This window comes from Oncorhynchus nerka, linkage group LG9b (genome assembly GCF_034236695.1).
Source record: "Oncorhynchus nerka isolate Pitt River linkage group LG9b, Oner_Uvic_2.0, whole genome shotgun sequence".
NCBI classification, from domain to species: Eukaryota; Metazoa; Chordata; class Actinopteri; order Salmoniformes; family Salmonidae; genus Oncorhynchus; species Oncorhynchus nerka.
In genome coordinates this window covers 51,858,375-51,877,780 of record NC_088424.1, presented here as the reverse complement: position 1 = coordinate 51,877,780, position 19,406 = coordinate 51,858,375, and the positions used below count along the sequence as shown (strand labels likewise).

General features: G+C 42.5%; 2 protein-coding genes and 2 non-coding genes across 4 annotated transcripts; all 4 read right to left on the bottom strand.

The window, feature by feature from the left end:
- Window positions 1-216: 216 nt before the first annotated feature.
- On the bottom strand, window positions 217-8,901 carry acadm (acyl-CoA dehydrogenase medium chain). Its single transcript, XM_029653088.2, has 11 exons — window positions 8,793-8,901; window positions 8,015-8,120; window positions 7,441-7,538; window positions 7,118-7,288; window positions 6,639-6,719; window positions 3,739-3,869; window positions 3,444-3,552; window positions 2,437-2,577; window positions 2,112-2,207; window positions 1,408-1,656; window positions 217-887 (listed from the first exon to the last, which is right to left on the bottom strand). The coding sequence occupies exons 1-11, from the start codon at window positions 8,886-8,888 to the stop codon at window positions 816-818; spliced, it is 1,350 nt and encodes a 449-aa protein (XP_029508948.1). The 5' UTR covers window positions 8,889-8,901; the 3' UTR covers window positions 217-815.
- A 4,598-nt stretch (window positions 8,902-13,499) lies between these two features.
- Window positions 13,500-19,385, bottom strand: rps8a (ribosomal protein S8a). The gene is made up of 6 exons (XM_029653091.2): window positions 19,288-19,385; window positions 18,363-18,469; window positions 17,983-18,082; window positions 17,229-17,404; window positions 14,143-14,272; window positions 13,500-13,655 (listed from the first exon to the last, which is right to left on the bottom strand). The coding sequence occupies exons 1-6, from the start codon at window positions 19,289-19,291 to the stop codon at window positions 13,546-13,548; spliced, it is 627 nt and encodes a 208-aa protein (XP_029508951.1). The 5' UTR covers window positions 19,292-19,385; the 3' UTR covers window positions 13,500-13,545.
- Window positions 17,852-17,920, bottom strand: LOC115123737 (small nucleolar RNA SNORD38). Its single transcript, XR_003862662.1, has one exon. It is a non-coding gene; the product is annotated as a small nucleolar RNA SNORD38 (small nucleolar RNA).
- LOC115123739 (small nucleolar RNA SNORD46) lies at window positions 18,188-18,294 on the bottom strand. Its single transcript, XR_003862663.2, has one exon. It is a non-coding gene; the product is annotated as a small nucleolar RNA SNORD46 (small nucleolar RNA).
- Window positions 19,386-19,406: the final 21 nt, after the last annotated feature.

Sequence of the window (19,406 nt, the reverse complement as noted above, 5' to 3'; positions counted from 1 at the left end):
ACATTTTACTGCTTGGAACTGTTCAAGCAAGAATCAAACGTGATTTTATTTAGAATAAATAAAAACGTAAATCTAAGATATGTTGAATGTGGCGGTGGCTTTCTTTCTGCCACCAAGAATTACGCGCATCTGCGTAACGTCAGTGTGTGGTGTTCATTACTTCATTATAGTCTTCTCGTGTACAATGACGAAAGTAATAATTACAATACAAGTGAATCAGTATACATAGTTTATTACGGTTCAACAAAGGGCTGATAAAGTTGAGGTTTTACATGGGTTATGTTTCCAACTCATTTGATCGGTTATATTTTCACAAGTTACAATCTTCTTCACACAAAGCCATTTAAAAACACTCCAGCTACAGTTGAACGTTGAAACCAAAGGGCAACGAGGCATGTGGTGTGTTGTGATGACAGAAGGCCACATTCTGTTCTACATTCCACACTTCAGTCAAAGTGTGTCTGAAATTGCACCCTATTCCCTATGCAGTGCACTACTTTTAACCATAGGCTCTGGTCAAAAGTAGGGAACTATATAAAAAGCATAGTGTGCCATATCTGATTCACCCAAAATACGTTGACATACATATGATTTAGCATGTCTGGGACAATAGCGCCACCTGAATAATCCCATTTTAAATTCATATATATATATTTTTTTTCAAGGGGTACCGCAGCCATGCTGCCCACCCAACATGTTTTGATCAGGACTATTAAAAAAAAACAAGTAGTTAGAACAGAACCGAGAAGGAAGACGATGTGAGGAGGTGTTCATTCAGAGAGGACGGGACTAGTGACTTGACAGGTGTTGGCAGCTCATTTCTTGAACCTGCCGAAGTGTTCCCGGGAGATGATTAGCCTCTGGATCTGGGCTGTGCCTTCATAGATCTGGAATGAAACGAGCAGACATAAAATGCCTCCATTGAAGTCTAATCAGTCCCCCCCCCCCATTTATATCAGTTTTCATTACATTAAAAGCCAGGAGTTTTTCCCCGAACCAGTTGACCGGACTAGGGAAGTGTTCAGTGAGGCACAACGTGACAAAACATTTTGTAACGGAAACCAAAAAAAACGATTGGTTAAGTTCATTCACGTGGTAATGTACGTCTGAACACAACCCAGGAAGTAGTGTAAAGCTAAAGGACCCCCAAGTTCATCCAGGTCTCTAATTCACAAAGCGACTCAAAAAGTGGTGCTGATCTTGAATCAGGTCCTTTCCATCATATAGTCTTAGTCCTTATGAGCTACGAGTTCTAGCACTCGGATGCTTTTTGCATCCAGGCCCTGGTCAGATAACTCATTATGCATACAACAATAGTGGTACAGGCTACTGATTGGTCATTTGGTATTCTAACAGAATTTTTAAAAAATTTAAAAAACAGTTGATGAGGTAGAACTGCCCCCTCACCTGGTAGATCTTGGCATCCCTCATCAGTTTCTCTACGGGGTATTCAGAGTTGAAGCCGTTTCCTCCAAACACCTGCACGGCGTCGCTGGCCACCTGGTTGGCGATGTCTCCGGCGAATGCCTTAGCGATGGAGGCGTAGTAGGTGTTCCTCCTCCCGTTGTCAACCTCCCACGCTGACCTCTGCCAGCCCATCCTGGCCAGCTCCACCTTCATGGCCATCTCAGCCAACAGGAACGACACCGCCTGGTGCTGTGTGTGTGGGGGGGGGGTTGTTGTCAAACCTCAGAGTATTGAGATGTGTTCAGTAGGACCCAACGTTGTGGAACTTTCAGACAGATATGCCATGGAGAATAAACCTCTGATATGTAAGATAAAGGATCATGTCGGCTATGAAGTGAACATGGCCCTGTTGCCAGTTTCCCCAGACTAAGACGAAGTCTACTCCTGACAAAAAAGGAACTTTCAATGGAGACTGCAGTAGCATTATCAATGGTATGAGGTCAAAGGTCAAACCTTAGAGCACTAGGGCCAGTTTCCCCAGAATAAGATAAAGAATACTCCTGGACTACAAAGCACTTTCAAAATTGTCGATGAGTTCTTGCTGAGGCTGAATCTCTTCAACTATATACCCAAGGCAACATTCTAATACCCTAATACTGGCTTTGTGTATTTCTAATGTGGAAGTGTGAAACAAAGTGATGAACCTCAGCGATGAGTTTCCCGAAGGTCTTCCTCTCCAGAGCGTAGCCAGTGGCTTCATCCAGAGCTCTCTGAGCCAGACCTGTAGCGCCTGCTGCCACCTAGAAGCACAGGAGGAAGTCTCGTCACTAACTCATAATTCCCACAATTCCCAGGTTTTTAGCGGGGGGAAAATATTGTGGACTCAGGTCGGGAATAAGCACGAAACCCTGCAATCCTTTAGCCAGGATTTCTGGAAAACTTTGGGATGGTTACCGGAAATTTTGCAAACCTAACGGCAGTGGTGTCAAACGTGCAGCGCGCCATGTTGTCTAGGAAACCATGACTCACTGGTGGTCTGGTCTTGTCGAAGGCTCCCATGGCAATCTTGAAGCCAGCTCCTTCTCCAATCAGAACGTTCTCCTTGGGTATCCGGACGTCCTCGAAGGTGATTCCTCTGGTGTCTGAACACCGCTGACCCATGTTCAACTCCTACACACAGCAATATTATAGGTTACTATAGTAACATGTTCAACTCCTACACACAGAGACACACAGCAATATTATAGGTTACTATAGTAACATGTTCAACTCCTACACACAGCAATATTATAGGTTACTATAGTAACATGTCCAACTCCTACACATCAATATTATAGGTTACTATAGTAACATGTCCAGACACCTACACATCAATATTATAGGTTACTATAGTAACATGTCCAGACACCAACACATCAATATTATAGGTTACTATAGTAACATGTCCAGACACCTACACATCAATATTATAGGTTACTATAGTAACATGTCCAGACACCTACACATCAATATTATAGGTTACTATAGTAACATGTCCAGACACCTACACATCAATATTATAGGTTACTATAGTAACATGTCCAGACACCTACACATCAATATTATAGGTTACTATAGTAACATGTCCAGACACCTACACATCAATATTATAGGTTACTATAGTAACATGTCCAGACACCTACACATCAATATTATAGGTTACTATAGTAACATGTCCAGACACCTACACATCAATATTATAGGTTACTATAGTAACATGTCCAGACACCTACACATCAATATTATAGGTTACTATAGTAACATGTCCAGACACCTACACATCAATATTATAGGTTACTATAGTAACATGACACCAATCTCAGATCCTCTACAGTTCGCAGCAAACAGAAGTCATTTCATAAGTTCTAGCTAGATAATAATGTCTACGCAAAAACAAAAAGAATAGATCCAGTCACTACTATGTAGAGTTGTTGATCGAAGCATGGTGGTGACAGAGTGATATAACTGATCGGTCATTGAGACACTAGATCCTTTACCTTCCTGCCGACTAGGATTCCAGGTGAATCGGCGTCAACGATGAAGCCTGTGAAAGCCTTGCTGGTTGGACACTTAGGGTCAGAATCAGTACGGGCCAGCAGGAAATACCTATGAGAATTATGAAGACTGTTTTATCACACCACATGCTGCCTTGGGAATAAACTAAAAAGACAAACCTAATATTTTTTTATAGAGAAAACATTTCATTCCGCAAAGGGGCAGTAATGTGTGGCGGAAGATCTTCATTGACAAATCACTTTAAAATGGTGGTGTGTGTTTCTCCTCTCCTCTCACCAGTTGGCTTTGCCTCCGTTGGTGATCCACATCTTCTGGCCGTTAACAACGTACTCGTCTCCTTTCTTCTCCGCCCGCGTCTTAAGGCCCGCCACGTCAGAGCCCGCGCCAGGCTCTGTCACACCGTACGCCTGCCAGTCAACACACAGCATTTTTCTCATCATACTCGATTTTGAGACATAATGGAACGTGGCGCCTTGAAAGCGCCTCGGCATGTTTGTCTGTTCGTGTAGGCTACACTACGGCTTTTTAAATGCAGACACGAAACTCTTCTCTGGAGAGATGAACAGCTTCTGAAGCAGGACTTTAGCGTCCATCACTAGGCAACCAGAACGGTCAATCAAATAATATGGACCTAGCTGCGGCAAACTACCCTCTCCTAATAAAAAATATATACTTTAAAAAGTTTGTTGAATACCGTGACTTACCAAGACGTTTAGAGGAAATAAAACATCTAGCTACAATACCAGAAACGACACACTAATCAGCTATGTTTATTGTTGTCAGGGAACAAATACAACGCTTTACGCCGGAGAAGATATACTGTCTGAAAAGGTACGTCTAGAGATGCGGCACTTCTTAAAAATAGTCTGAAAAGTTGCTTTTGCCATGTTACTGTAGTCTGTCTCTGGAAAGGGTCGTGGACTAACCTGTACCCCGCACATTGACACGGTACCAGTTCATATATAGCCTCGTCATTGTTATTTAAATATCATGCAACTTTTTATTTTTTACTTTAGTTTGATTTCTTAACTCTATTTAATTAAAAACTGTATTGTTGTAAATAATTAAGGGCTTTAAAAAATATATAAATATTTTAACTAGGCAAGTCAGTTAAAGAACAAATTCTTATTTTCAATGACGGCCTAGGAACAGTGGGTTAACTGCCTTGTTCAGGGGCAGAACGACAGATTTGTACCTTGTCAGCTCGGGGATTTGAACTTGCACCTTTCGGTTACTAGTCCAACACTCTAACCGCCAAGCTACCCTCCACTCTAACCGCCAGGCTCCCCTCCACTCTAACCGCCAGGCTCCCCTCCACTCTAACCGCCAGGCTACCCTGCCGCTCCCCTCCCCTCCACTCTAACCGCCAGGCCCTGCCGCCTCTACACCTCCTACCCTGCCTCTAACCGCCAGGCTCCCCTCCACTCTAACCGCCAGGCTCCCCTCCACTCTAACCGCCAGGCTCCCCTCCACTCTAACCGCCAGGCTCCCCTCCACTCTAACCGCCAGGCTCCCCTCCACTCTAACCGCCAGGCTCCCCTCCACTCTAACCGCCAGGCTCCCCTCCACTCTAACCGCCAGGCTACCCTCCTCCACTCTAACCGATAGGCTAGGCTCCACCTCCACTACCCTAACCGCCCCTCCACTCTAACCAGGCTGCCGCCCCTCCACTCTAACCGCCAGGCTGCCGCCCCTCCACTCTAACCGCCAGGCTCCCCTCCACTCTAACCACCAGGCTCCCCTCCACTCTAACCACCAGGCTCCCCTCCACTCTAACCACTAGGCTCCCCTCCACTCTAACCACTAGGCTCCCCTCCACTCTAACCACTAGGCTCCCCTCCACTCTAACCGATAGGCTACCTTGCCGCCCCTCCACTCTAACCGATAGGCTACCTGCCGCCCCTCCACTCTAACCGAGGCTAGGCTCCACCCGATAGGCTACCCGCCCCCTCCACTAACCTAACCTGCCGCCCTCCACTCTAATAGGCTACCCTGCCGCCCCTCCACTCTAACCGATAGGCTACCCTGCCGCCCCTCCACTCTAACCGATAGGCTACCCTGCCGCCCCTCCACTCTAACCGATAGGCTACCCTGCCGCCCCTCCACTCTAACCGATAGGCTACGATAGGCTACCCTGCCGCCCCTCCACCTCCACTCTAACCGATAGGCTACCTTGCCGCCCCTCCACTCTAACCGATAGGCTACCTTGCCGCCCCTCCACTCTAACCGATAGGCTACCTTGCCGCCCCTCCACTCTAACCGATAGGCTACCCTGCCGCCCCTCCACTCTAACCGATAGGCTACCCTGCCGCCCCAGGCGGCAGCTTGTGCTGAATACAACAGTTACTTACGTGACAAATAACATTTGGTAGATAGAGCTTCATTGACCTGTCCCTAGCGATCATACATTCCTAATCAGAGAATTATTCTGCATTGTAAATTCATGTGGAATTTTAAGATAATTTTTTAGAATCGTTTTAACGGAAAACCAATCAAATAAAACGTTTTTTTTTCGCTGTTTAAACGTTAAGCAAAATGACCACATCTCTCCTCTGGATGACATCATCATGATGATGTATGTTTCCAGCATCAAGGCTGTTTTCATAAAGAAGTTCAATCTGCTTCGTGTTTTGTATCCTTGCCTGACGAGTATCGAGATACCCTGGCCCTACTATACGGTGTCCCGCCCCTCTCTCGCTATACAATATGTGAGCGTTTGTGTTCTCGTAAAAAAAAAAACGCAATCAATCCGTTTCCTCCGTTCCAAAAATACCGAATCTTAAGGAGTCAATTTCTAGTGGAATCAAATCTTGACACTCAGAAACGGGAGTCGACTCTCCACCACTACGTCTTCCCTATGAGCATTAACGGTTGGACAAATGGCAGAGAAAGGCAAAGCGACAACAGTGAAGTACTGCATGGCTATACTTTTGAGAAGTTAAATGACAAATTGGTCAAATGCTAACATTACGAGATTGTATTGAGGTACTGTAACAGTAGTACAGTTGCAATGCTTAACCATGACTCAAACAGAATAGAACCATATGGATATCTGCATTGTGAATTCACTGGGATTTAAAAAAATATATTTTTATCATTTTAACAGAAAACAATTAATAAAATGTTCCCACTTGTCACATCCCTAATTCCTTCTTGTATTTCATATGAACACTTACACACATGAGAGGTTCCTCTGTCATTCTGCCCAGGTACTTCTTCTTCTGGAAATCATTACCGGCTATGATCACTGGCATTTGCTGTGAGGAAGAAACAGAAGAGCTCTTTCAGCCTGGATTGGGTTGCAAAAATACAGTCACTTTGTTTTTCTCCTCACAATTCCAATGGTTTTCCAGAATAAGCAGGAAATCTAGGTATCCTCCAAACAGGATTTCTAGAAAAAAAAAACAGAGAATTTGGGGGAAAGTCTGACCTTTACCAGCCTAAGAAGAGCTCTGAATGAACCAGGGTTACAAGATGACAGTATTTCACACCAACAGCCACTATGAGCCTCCACTTCACAGCAGGATTATTTTAAGACATAATTAGCCATGTATCCATTATACATGTAAAAACAAAACAAAAATCAACCTTGATTCAAATCTTGAGGTTTTTCAACTCTTTATAGTTTTACAGCTCAATAGCAATGTGAACTTACACCGAGAGAGTTGGCTTCGATAGCAGTCTGAACTCCTGTGCAACCATAGGCCAGCTCTTCTGTGATGAGGCAGGAGTCAAATATGCCCAGACCCATTCCACCACAGTCCTCTGGAATGTGAGAGTTCATCAGGCCCAGCTCCCATGCTCTCTTGATGATGGGGAAAGGATACTGTGGGATAGAAAGGGTTAGGGTATGTGGTCCAATAGGAAGCAGCTACTGGCTGGACTGACAGCTACTCAGTTCCAATGACAGCATGCCGCTGCTTGGTATACAAACAGGCTGGGAAAGACCAGAGCACCAGGTTGATGTCTTCTACTCACTTCTCCACTCCTGTCGTAGGCTGCTGCAACAGGGACAATCTCTTCCCGGGAAAACTTCCTGGCTAGCTCCTGGAACTCTTTCTGCTGGTCTGTCATCTCTGTTGATAGAGGGAGGGAGAGAGAGACAGGAAGTCTATAAATACACAGGTATGCATTGACAGAGAGCCCTGTCCCAGCAGCTGCTCGCAGAGAGCCTTGTCCCAGCAGCTGCTCGCAGAGAGCCCTGTCCCAGCAGCTGCTCGCAGAGAGCCCTGTCCCAGCAGCTGCTCGCAGAGAGCCCTGTCCCAGCAGCTGCTCGCAGAGAGCCCTGTCCCAGCAGCTGCTCGCAGAGAGCCTTGTCCCAGCAGCTGCTCGCAGAGAGCCCTGTCCCAGCAGCTGCTCGCAGAGAGCCCTGTCCCAGCAGCTGCTCGCAGAGAGCCCTGTCCCAGCAGCTGCTCGCAGAGAGCCCTGTCCCAGCAGCTGCTCGCAGAGAGCCCTGTCCCAGCAGCTGCTCGCAGAGGGCCCTGTCCCAGCAGCTGCTCGCAGAGAGCCCTGTCCCAACAGCTGCTCGCAGAGAGCCCTGTCCAGTACTCACCAAAGCAGAACCCTGTTGACGGAGCATTCTGAGAGCTGGTAGCGGCCACGGCTGCAGCATTGGTACTCTGGAGCCGCAGGACAGACTGCACGCCCCCTCTCAGAGCCTTGAGGAGAGATGGGGCGAGGGCATAGAACAAATCAACAACTACTATAACCTTATGGCTGTGCAAGGGCCAAGGCGACACAGTGATTACGTGCCAAATGGCACCTTATTCCCCATGTAGTACACTACTGGGCCCATAAGTAATAGGGTGCCATTTGGGACACAAAAAGAGACCTCATCCCACTAGCTAATGAATACATGCATAGTACTACAGGTACGTCAAATGTGACTATTTCTAGTGGATTTTAGAGGGATCTTTACTTCTGGTCTACAGTAGTTAGAAGGTGTACAAGAATGTCAGAACTTTAAACGTCGAAAATTGACAACACCAAGAGGTTGATTGAAATGGTTTGAATATGGGGTTAGATGCGTCACGTCTACTAGCTAGTTTACAACACGTTTTCACAACAAACGGCAAAGCTATAATCTATAAGAAAGCTAGCATGTACATGTGGCGCAGAAAGGAACCAATGCTTTTCACACTAACGTTAGGCATTACTTAACGTTATAGCAAGTTAGCCAACTTAATGCTAGCTGCCTTTTCTCGGCTAGTAAGACAACTGTCAAATATGAAAATATCTCGATTTCTCGAGAAACCTGTCAACTAGGAACTACACAAAGCTTAAAGACATCTCAATTAACTGTTAAAGCATGTCAATTAGCTGTATTTTACCTTGTTGAAAAGCATAGCTATTGTTGCACTACAGACGTCCGTGTCGTAAAATCCTTGAGTACACACGGATTCGTTCGTCCTACCAGAAAAATACATGTTTCATCCAATCAGGGCTGCGGGTTCTGTCACATGACGTTATGTCTGTCGGGAGATGACTTTTCACCTAGTTTCTTACCTAAGACAAAGACCTTCTATAATATTGGCAAGATAGACGAGTGACCGATATTTATAAATATGTCTCTGAGGACAATGTCCTCAGAGATGGAAGGCAGGCGAGATCAGGCGGGACCATTCTAGCCAATAAGAAAATTAGCAATTTGTTGTTGACCAAATTCGAAACGTTTTCATTAGCTGGGTTTCCATCCAATTGGCGACTTTTTTTCATGCGAATATTCTAAAATATGCATAAAGAAATAAATTATCTGTCGGCATTCGTACAATTGTACCGGAACGTCCTGTTTCTAATCACAGCTGTCGTGATTTAAAAAAATATATTGTATGACTTTACTGCATAAAAATTGTGTATAGAAACGTGCTTATTGACTTCCATATAAAAATTCCTCACTTCAGGGTTTTTATTTTCGTGAACAGATTTTGGGCGGAGTAAACCCTCTTGCTTCGTCTTTTCCTCTGTGCCGATATCCATTACAATAAAACACAATATTCTCATTTGACAAAATAAATCATTCAAAATAATCTTATTAAATGCTTTATTCAATCATTTATATTTGTATATACCAACCATAGTTTGTGTAAGGACAATAATGATGTTATTTGATTGTGAACAAATTAGTGAATTATATTAAATACAACTATATAACATAATCTTAAAATAATATATCTTCCATAGAGATATTTTATGACCTATATGTATCATGTTGGATAAGTCAGGAATGTGATGACGGCAAGGGTAGTTATAATATAGACAAGATAAGCTCTTGTCCTGTCATAATTATACAACATGGTCAAGATCAAGCAAAGTGGTAAAAATACAGTTTCCTGGAAAGTTACACCTTGCACGGAATGGAAAACGACAGGTTGTACAATATATACAGTACCTCAGCCTGATTAATGGTTGTGTGACGTTCTATGAGCCTCGTGGCTATCAGAGCAGAGGTCGGATGCAGTGTGTCCTCAGCCGACCATTCCTAGTACAAACTACACTGAACAAAAATATAAACGCAACATGTCAAATGTTGGTCCCATGGTTCATGAGTTGAAATAAAAGATTGCAGACATTTGCCATGCACACAAAAAAGCTTCTCTCAAATGTTAGTGAGCATTGCTCCTTTGACAAGATAATCTATCCACCTGACAGGTGTTGCATATCAAGGAGCTCATTAAATAGCATGATCAATACACAGTGCTTGTGCTGGGGACAATAAAATGCCACTAAAATGTGCAGTTTTGTCACACAACACAATGCGACAGATGCCTCAAGTTTTGAGGGATTGCGCAATTGGCATGTTTACTGAAGGAATGTCCACCAGAGATGTTGCCAGATAATTTAATGTTCCTTTCTCTACCATAAGCCGCCTCCAACGTGGTGTTTGAGAATTTGGCAGTACGTCCAACCGGCCTCACAACTGCAGACCACGTGTATGAAGTCATGTAGGCAAGCTGTTTGCTGAGGTAAACTCTGTGAACAGAGTGCCTCATGATGACAATGGGTTGACGGTATGGGCAGACATGAAATACATAAAATATGGACAACAAACAAAATTTAATTTTATCGATGGCAATTTGATTGCACAAAAATATAGTGCCAAAATATTTTTTTAAGGTACAGTATCTGTGACCAACAGATGCATACCTGTATTCTCAGTCATGTGAAATCTATAGATTTAGGGCCGAATTTATTGATTTCAATTGATCTGTAACTCAGTAAAAATCAATGAAATTGTTACATGTAGTGTTTATATTTTTGTTCAGTTTAGAAAAGTACATTTCCTGAAGAAAATGGTGTTGCATGGATATGCATTTCAAAATGTCCCCAATGTCTATGGCACTATTGTTGCCATTCAAATATATTTGTAGCTCATTTAAAGTAAAAAAAAAACGCAATCACATTCTCAAGCAACCTAATTTGGGATCGTCTGAACATCAACATTGGTTTGGAGTTAATAGCTTAAAACACATTTTCTATATATTTTTTTACCATTCAAGTCTATGGCCTGCTTTTACCTATTGAATATTGTTATAGTTCAAAAAAGTATAAATGCTATCAGAAATATTTTCTCCAGCAACCCGAGTCGGGGCAGTCAGCTTAAATAATTTAAACTCTAGACGCGAACCGAAGAAATCTAAAAATGTGTAAGGAATCCAGATAAATCTAAGAATATGTAATGATTCCAGATAAATCTAAGAATATGTAATGATTCCAGATAAATCTAAGAATGTGTAATGATTCCAGATAAATCTAAGAATGTGTACTGATTCCAGATAAATCTAAGAATGTGTAATGATTCCAGATAAATCTAAGAATGTGTAATGATTCCAGATAAATCTAAGAATGTGTAATGATTCCAGATAAATCTAAGAATATGTAATGATTCCAGATAAATCTAAGAATGTGTACTGATTCCAGATAAATCTAAGAATATGTACTGATTCCAGATAAATCTAAGAATATGTAAGGAATCCAGATAAATCTAAGAATGTGTACTGATTCCAGATAAATCTAAGAATGTGTACTGATTCCAGATAAATCTAAGAATGTGTACTGATTCCAGATAAATCTAAGAATATGTAAGGAATCCAGATAAATCTAAGAATGTGTAATGATTCCAGATAAATCTAAGAATATGTAATGATTCCAGATAAATCTAAGAATGTGTAAGGAATCCAGATAAATCTAAGAATATGTAATGATTCCAGATAAATCTAAGAATGTGTAATGATTCCAGATAAATCTAAGAATGTGTAATGATTCCAGATAAATCTAAGAATGTGTAATGATTCCAGATAAATCTAAGAATGTGTAATGATTCCAGATAAATCTAAGAATGTGTAATGATTCCAGATAAATCTAAGAATGTGTAATGATTCCAGATAAATCTAAGAATGTGTAATGATTCCAGATAAATCTAAGAATGTGTAATGATTCCAGATAAATCTAAGAATATGTAATGCTGCTCTGCCATTATCAATGTCATGTCCCCCATCCTTGACTTTTCCTAAATAGCAGTCGTTAGAATTTGAGTATCACAAGCAGTTTGTTATAAGAAGTTTGAGGATGCCACTTTTTCCCCCTTATCCCCTTCACCAGTTGGCTGCCATCTGACAATGGCCCATCACTCCTCTTCAATGGCTGTGTGAAGTTACTGGATATTGGCAGGAACTGGAACACGCTGTCGTACACATAGATCCAGAGCATCCCAAACATGCTCAAAGGGCAGGATTGGGGAGTAACGGATTGCATGTAATCTGTTACATGTACGGGATTACAAAAAACATTAACTGTAATCCATTACATTACCAGCAAAAATATTGTAATCAGATTAGATTACTTTAGAAAAGCTAGACGATTACATTTAAATTCAGAAAGGATGTTTGTGAAAATATTATTTGACACCCGTTCTCAATATTCAATTCAGTATTGACAAAAGGCACAGGTTTAAGTTTGTTCCACCTGAGCGAGTCTGACCACCAATCAGAGACCACTATGATGACACATCAAATGACCACCAATCACAGACCACTATGATGACACAACAAATGACCACCAATCACAGACCACTATGATGAACACCAGATCATGACCACCAAGACGACACGCCAAATGGGTTTGATGGATCGCAACAGCTGCATTGTGCAAATCCCAGCCTATGGAATAAAAGTGGGGCCTTTATTGCTCAATCTAATTCATGCTGATAAAATAATCCATAGGCCTAATGGACACAAGCTAAAACTCACACACTTCTGATAGACTTAAAGGGGCAATCTGTAGTTGCTACATACTTTTTGGACCTAAAAAGTATATTTACAGTAACAGTCAAAAGTTTGGACAACTACTCATTCCAGGTTTTTTTTTTACTACATAGAATCAAAACTATGAAATAACACATATGGAATCATGTAGAAACCAAAAAAAAGCATTAAACAAATCAAAATATATTTTATATTTCAGATTATTCAAAGTAGCCACCCTTTGCCTTCATGACAGCTTTGCACACTCTAGGCATTCTCTCAACCAGATTCTTGAGGTAGTCACCTGGATGGCATTTCAATTTAACAGATGCGCCTTGTTAAAAGTTCATTTGAGTAATTTCTTTCCTTCATCATGCATTTGAGCCAATCATTTGTGTTGTGACAAGGTAGGGGTGGTGTACAGAAGACAGCCCTATTTGGTAAAAGACCAAGTCCATATGATGGCAAGAACAGCTCAAATAAACAAAGAGAAACGACAGTCCATCATTACTTTAAGACATGAAATAACCACCAGGGTTTTTAATGTCTCTGAAAACACCGAGTAGATGGTTTGAGGCGGGACTCCGCAGCACATCAACACATCTCAAATAGAACCGAGTTCTATTTCAGCGACTGGATAGATGGTTGAGGCGGGATACAGACACCTGTTGACAGGCAGTGTGGACAGAATGTTTTATTAACAGGTGGGAGTAAATTGGACAACGCCGGCACATTCAACGTGTCCTGTCCAGGTGTAAGGTTGAGTAGATACATCTAAAAAAGAAAAGACCTTGAAGCTTGTGGGACTTTTGTGTTTTTATTGACATGGTATTAAACAGCAGATCTATTTGCCCTTCTTGGCCTTGATCTTCCTCAGGTAGAACTCCAGCTCCTTGCCCTCCAAAATGTAGCCATCCACCCTGCCGCACTGGCCGGGCTTGGAGGCAATGCATGCTGGGAGAGAGAGAGAACAATTATTACCAAGTCAGAGAAGAAACACCCATTAGAAGTTAACAGAAGTCCCATCAGAAAATTGACACGGGATTTTGTCGCCGAGGATTCAAATGTCATAAATAAAATAAGATGTCATGAATAAATTGACGTTGTAATGCAGTGTTCCTCACATCTGTCTGTTACACGCCCAGCACCACACAACTCAGCTGATGGAAGTTCGGTCAATTAGTTGTTAGTGCCGGGGAGGAATGATTCAGACATTTCTGACCAAGACTAAAAAGCATTATTCGATCCCCTCACGAGTGTTTCTGCATGTCTGGGAAACTAAACCTGCATACGCCGTGAGCACCCGGATGAAAACCACAATAACTAGTACCTGGAGTATATGTAATCAAGCATTTCAGACTAGGAGCGCTGATACAAGTCACCTTTGACCTTTAAAATCAGCACAGTGCTGCCCAGTAGAAACAAGAGGTTGGAGACTCACCGAGGAGTTTTCCCTGCATGAACTGTTCTTCCAGGAGAGGGCTGATCTTGCAGTTCTTCTTGCGCTCTTCAAACTTCTTCTGAATCTTCTTCGACCTCTTCTTGTTGATCACCTCTTCCTCCTCGGGAGTCTAAAAAACAGGAAATAAAGACGTTAGGCCATTAATGATGGGCACCAATGGAACACTAGTACGATTTCAAGTACATTGTACTGCACGAAAACATTTCACAGAACCGTTAATACCTGCAGTGGACCCCCCGGGCCTGCTAACACAATTTGTCTACAAAATTAAATCTCCAGTATATTTAGTTTCACTCAGTTCTGGTAATAAAACCCAAGGTCATTCAGTAGCAGAAATGGACAACGGCATCTCCATCAAAATAACCCCGAGATTATAAACACATTGACAATGTTGAACCAAACAAATAACAAGGGATTAGTGTACAGGCGTTGGGACTCAGCTGTCAGCTAGTGTCCGTTAGTGAAAGTAGTACTCTACTTTAAGGCTTCTGTCGACAGGTTGTAGTGGATACCGACGCTGTGGACAAAAAGCCGCATATTTAAAGGAATTATTAGGTTGCCATTTGGGACAACAGCAAGCTGTCAACTGTTCTACACAATATAGAACCGGAACATCCATTTTTACTTAGATGACGGTACTTACGGAAATCAGTCAATTGAAATAATTTCACGAGGCCCTAATCTATGTATTCCACATGACTGGGAATACAGACATGCATCTGGTGGTCACAGATACCTTAATAAAGAGGTAGGGTTTGGATCAGAACCAGTCAGTATCTGGTGTGGATCAGAACCAGTCAGTATCTGGTGTGGATCAGAACCAGTCAGTATCTGGTGTGGATCAGAACCAGTCAGTATCTGGTGTGACCATTTGCCTCATGCAGCACATCTCCTTCACATAGAGTTGATCAGGCTGTTGATTGTGGCCTGTGGAATGTTGTCCCACTCCTCTTCATTGGCTGTGCGAAGTTGCTGGATATTGGCGGGAACTGGAACACTGGCCTTTCTAGGGAGTTTTTCCTAGCCACCGTGCTTCTACACCTGCATTGCTTATGTACGAAGGGCTACATAAATAAATTTGATTGGCGGGAACTGGAACACGTAGTACAAGTCGATCCAGAGCATCCCAAACATGCTCAATGGGTGACATGTCGGAGGTGATGGCGGCAGATGAATGGCACGACAACGGGCCTCGGGAGCGTGTCACGGTATCTGTGCATTCAAATTACCACCGATAAAATGCTATTCTGTTCACAACGGCGACATCAGCACACCGCTCACCCACACGACAATACACGCTCGGCCCGGTACAGTTGAAACACGGGATTCATCCGTAAAGAGCACACGATGCCAGTTGCCGTCGAAGGTGAGCATTTACCCACCGAAACCCCTTATGATAGAGAAATGAACATTAAATGCCCTGGTGGACATTCATGCAGTCAGGCAAGCTAATTGCACCCTCCCTCAACTGGAAACGTCTGGCGTTGTGTTGACAGAACTGTACATTTTAGAGAACCCTTTTATTGTCCACAGCACAAGGTGTACCTGTGTAATGATCACACTGCTTGATATTCCACACCTGTCAGGTGTCAGATCTTGGTAAATGAGAAATGCTCACTAACAAGGGATGTAAAGGATTGAACAAAATTGAGGGAAGGTGTCTTTTATTTCAGCTCATAACTTCGTCGGGGTACACCCTCTTTTAAATTTACGCCTAAAGACATACCCTAATCTAACTGCCTGTAGCTCAGGCCCAGAAGCAAGGATATGCATATTCTTTGTATCATTTGAAAGGAAACTCAATTTTGTAGAAATGTGAATTGAATGCAGGAGAATATAACAATAGATCAGGTAGAAAAAAATACAAGGAAATAAATATACGTTTTCTTCTTTGTTGTTGCTGCATCATCTTTTCAGCCAAACATACAGATAGGATGCTGTGGATGGTTTGAATGAAGAACATAAGATGGCAACAATAGCTGAGCAAAGTTTTAGACAGAACTTCAAAAAATGAGCGAGCTACATGATATTGAGCATGTAGTCACCCAGGTGTCCCACACAAATGTACCCAAGTGGCCGAATTGGTACAGCGGTACATTTTGAAGGAAAGTACTATATACACAAAATACAGCTATTCCAACAAAATATTTTAAAAATAATAAATAAATAATACAAACAAACATGGGTAAATACGGCCCATAGCAAACATGGGTAACTACAGCTGTAAAACAGAGGCTTACTGAACAGGTGGTGCAGGTGATGGGGGCATTTCCTGTGACAAAGGGCACGTGATCAGTAGTCATTGGGCCAAAATAAGTCAATCAACGATAGACCGGTCCTACCATTGGTGCGCGATGAGGTCATCTTGATTGGTGTCTTCAAATCGGTTTCAGTCAATACGTCCCGGGAAAAGAACCATTCAAGTATGGTTGTTAGTAACAACCAGAGGATTGCAACGAAACCAACTGGATAAACGGTTGTTTAGTGTGTGTAATTATCACGAACGCGTCGTCCAAAGTTGAATGAGATGGAAATCACGACGCAAGCGGTTTACAAATGTTTCGTGTTAAAAATGGATGTTCTGAAAACAAAACGAACATTCACTGTGTAGTAGGACACTTGGCATTGCCACCAGATGAAGATCTTCAAAGGGTACAAGATTTTTTTAAATGTTTTATTACTTTCGTGACGTGACGCTAATGCTTGGTTGGAAAATACACGTAATACTTGTGTGCGGGGTGCCGTCCTCAGAAAATCGCATGGTTTGCTTTCGCAGTAAAGCCTTTTTTTGAAATCTGACACAGCGGCTGGATTAACAAGACGTAAATCTTTTAAACGATGTCAGATATAGGTATTTACAAGAATGTTTAAAACAACGAATGGCGTGTTTAGACTTGTTAGCGCTCTGCAGCGTCACCGCACGTTGGCCTGGTGGGACGTTAGCGTCTCACCTACAGAGGTAAAAACACGGAACAAACACTTTACATGTTGCAGTTATACATCTTTGTTCAATGTAGATCAAAAACCGGTGCACTACACAGGAGCCACTTGGGACTTGTACGTACCAGCTTGGCTCCCTTCTTGCGTCCCAGAGGAGTGGCGAAGTGGGCCTCATACCACTGCCTGTAAGGCAGGCTGTCGACGAGAACGATGCAGTTCTTGACCAAGGTCTTGGTTCTCACCAACTCGTTGTTGGAGGCGTTGTACACCACATCAATGAGCCTGGTCTTACGAGTGCAGCCTGCAAAAAATGAACACAAGACCTCATCAATAGCAACATTCCCACCTGTGTGTAGTGGTAATATTACTGCAGTGATGAAACAGTCTGTAGAAATAAACAGGCCCATGAGCGTTTTTAAGTAGCGTTAAAATGGCAAAATTTACAGCAAACGCAACGTGTTGGTCACGTTTCATGAACTTAAATATAATCCGCATCATCCTCGCCCCAACCTTTAAGGTATCTGTATTCCCAGTTGTGTGAAATCGATCGATCAGGGCCTAATTAATTAATTTCAATTGACTGTTTATTTTAACTCAGTAAAATATTGGAAATTGTTACATGTTATGTTCAGTTTACATTTCAAAAGTGGCATTATGGCCAAATGCGCACATGCAGGTGGTAAATCACGTGAAATTAATTGGAGCTCTCAAAACACATCGCGTTTCACGAGTGAATCTAGCTTTTGTCTTTCTCAGAGTCACAAATATCATCACAAACATTCAGTAGCAGAACTGGACATGAATATCGTCATTGAAAGACTCACGACACCCTTACAGATTTAACCAGTGTGTACAGCTGACATCCACATGGAAACTTACACTCAGAGCCCCATGAGAAGTTACCCACGTCGACCCTCAGAGCGCGGTACTTCTTGTTGCCACCGCGGGTCCTCACCGTGTGAATACGGCGAGGTCCAATCTAGAAGAGAAGCATTTTTTTTTTAGTGGAAACCAACTAAATCACAAGTGATTGCATTATGTATAGGGATACCTGGTGGCCACATGTGCCCCATTGTTTGGCATAGGTGTGTCAGTGTAACTATGACAGTCCGGGTCATTGGTAGGTCCTAAAACTTGAACCAAAACGGTCAAAACAGACCTACCTATGGTCAATTTGTAATCATCCACACCACAAACAATCAAACCTTATTTTACTAGCTACTGTCCACAATACCGATACACGTGGTCAGCGTCTTCACCTTTGTGTTTGCAGGGGGGCGACCAAGTTCATACTTCCTCTTCTTGTGGTAGGGTTTGCGTTTGCCGCCGGTCTTGCGGCGTTTATGCCAGTTGTCCCTAGAGATACCTGGGCCACAGAAACAAGACACTAGTGAGAAAGATGCGAACTCTGCAAAAACAAAAACTAAAGCCAAAGGAAGCCATTGTGCTTGCGAGTGTCAGTTCTCCAAGGTGGTTATCCGCACAGTAATCTCGGAAACCTAATTGTCATCATATTCACTCAAACACAAAGCTTCTCCGAATGGAGTGTACCACTACCTAGGTACCGCTAGCACGTTAGCCTAAGCTAGCGTGATTCTGAGTAGCCATTGCCCAACATCAGCACAGTACTAAGAGTAACGTTATCCCGTTAAATCACTGAACATAGTCCTGTAGATACACATTTATTCGTAAGTATGCGAAGATTTAGTCGATATATAGATTAATTAGTAAAAGAGGTACTAAATTGAGAAAGTTAAAAAAAAAAAAAAAAAAACGTATCCAGAGGCCTATCGCTAGCTTACAACTAAAATCCCTAGCTAACGAGGAAGACTTGGCAGCAAAATGTCTACCAAAACAACGCAACACAGCCATGTGTATTAGGTTTAAGGTACACCAAACTAGGTAACTACTAAAACAAGCGACAGTGCAATTTGAGAACTATCTACAAATGCTCACTTGCAAGTCAGCTAGACTAGCCCATGAGAGCAGCCATCTTGTAACATGACATCCTTTCACAATAATTCAGTGAAAAACAATAATCTATGGTGATATTAGTGCAATTCAACAACATTCCAGTAAGATATTCAAATAAAGTAATCTGCCAAACCATTATAGTTATATTCCTGATGTAAAACAAGTGATGGACAAGGATTCTCTCAGCGACCGGAGGATGAAAACACGTACCCATTCTCAGGCGCCGGCTGGAAAGAGAACACGCAAAGGTTCATGGGGAAGTTTGAAGGTGTCAGATATCGCGAGACTGTACGATAAACTCTAGAAATCCATGAGCGCAAACTGAAACG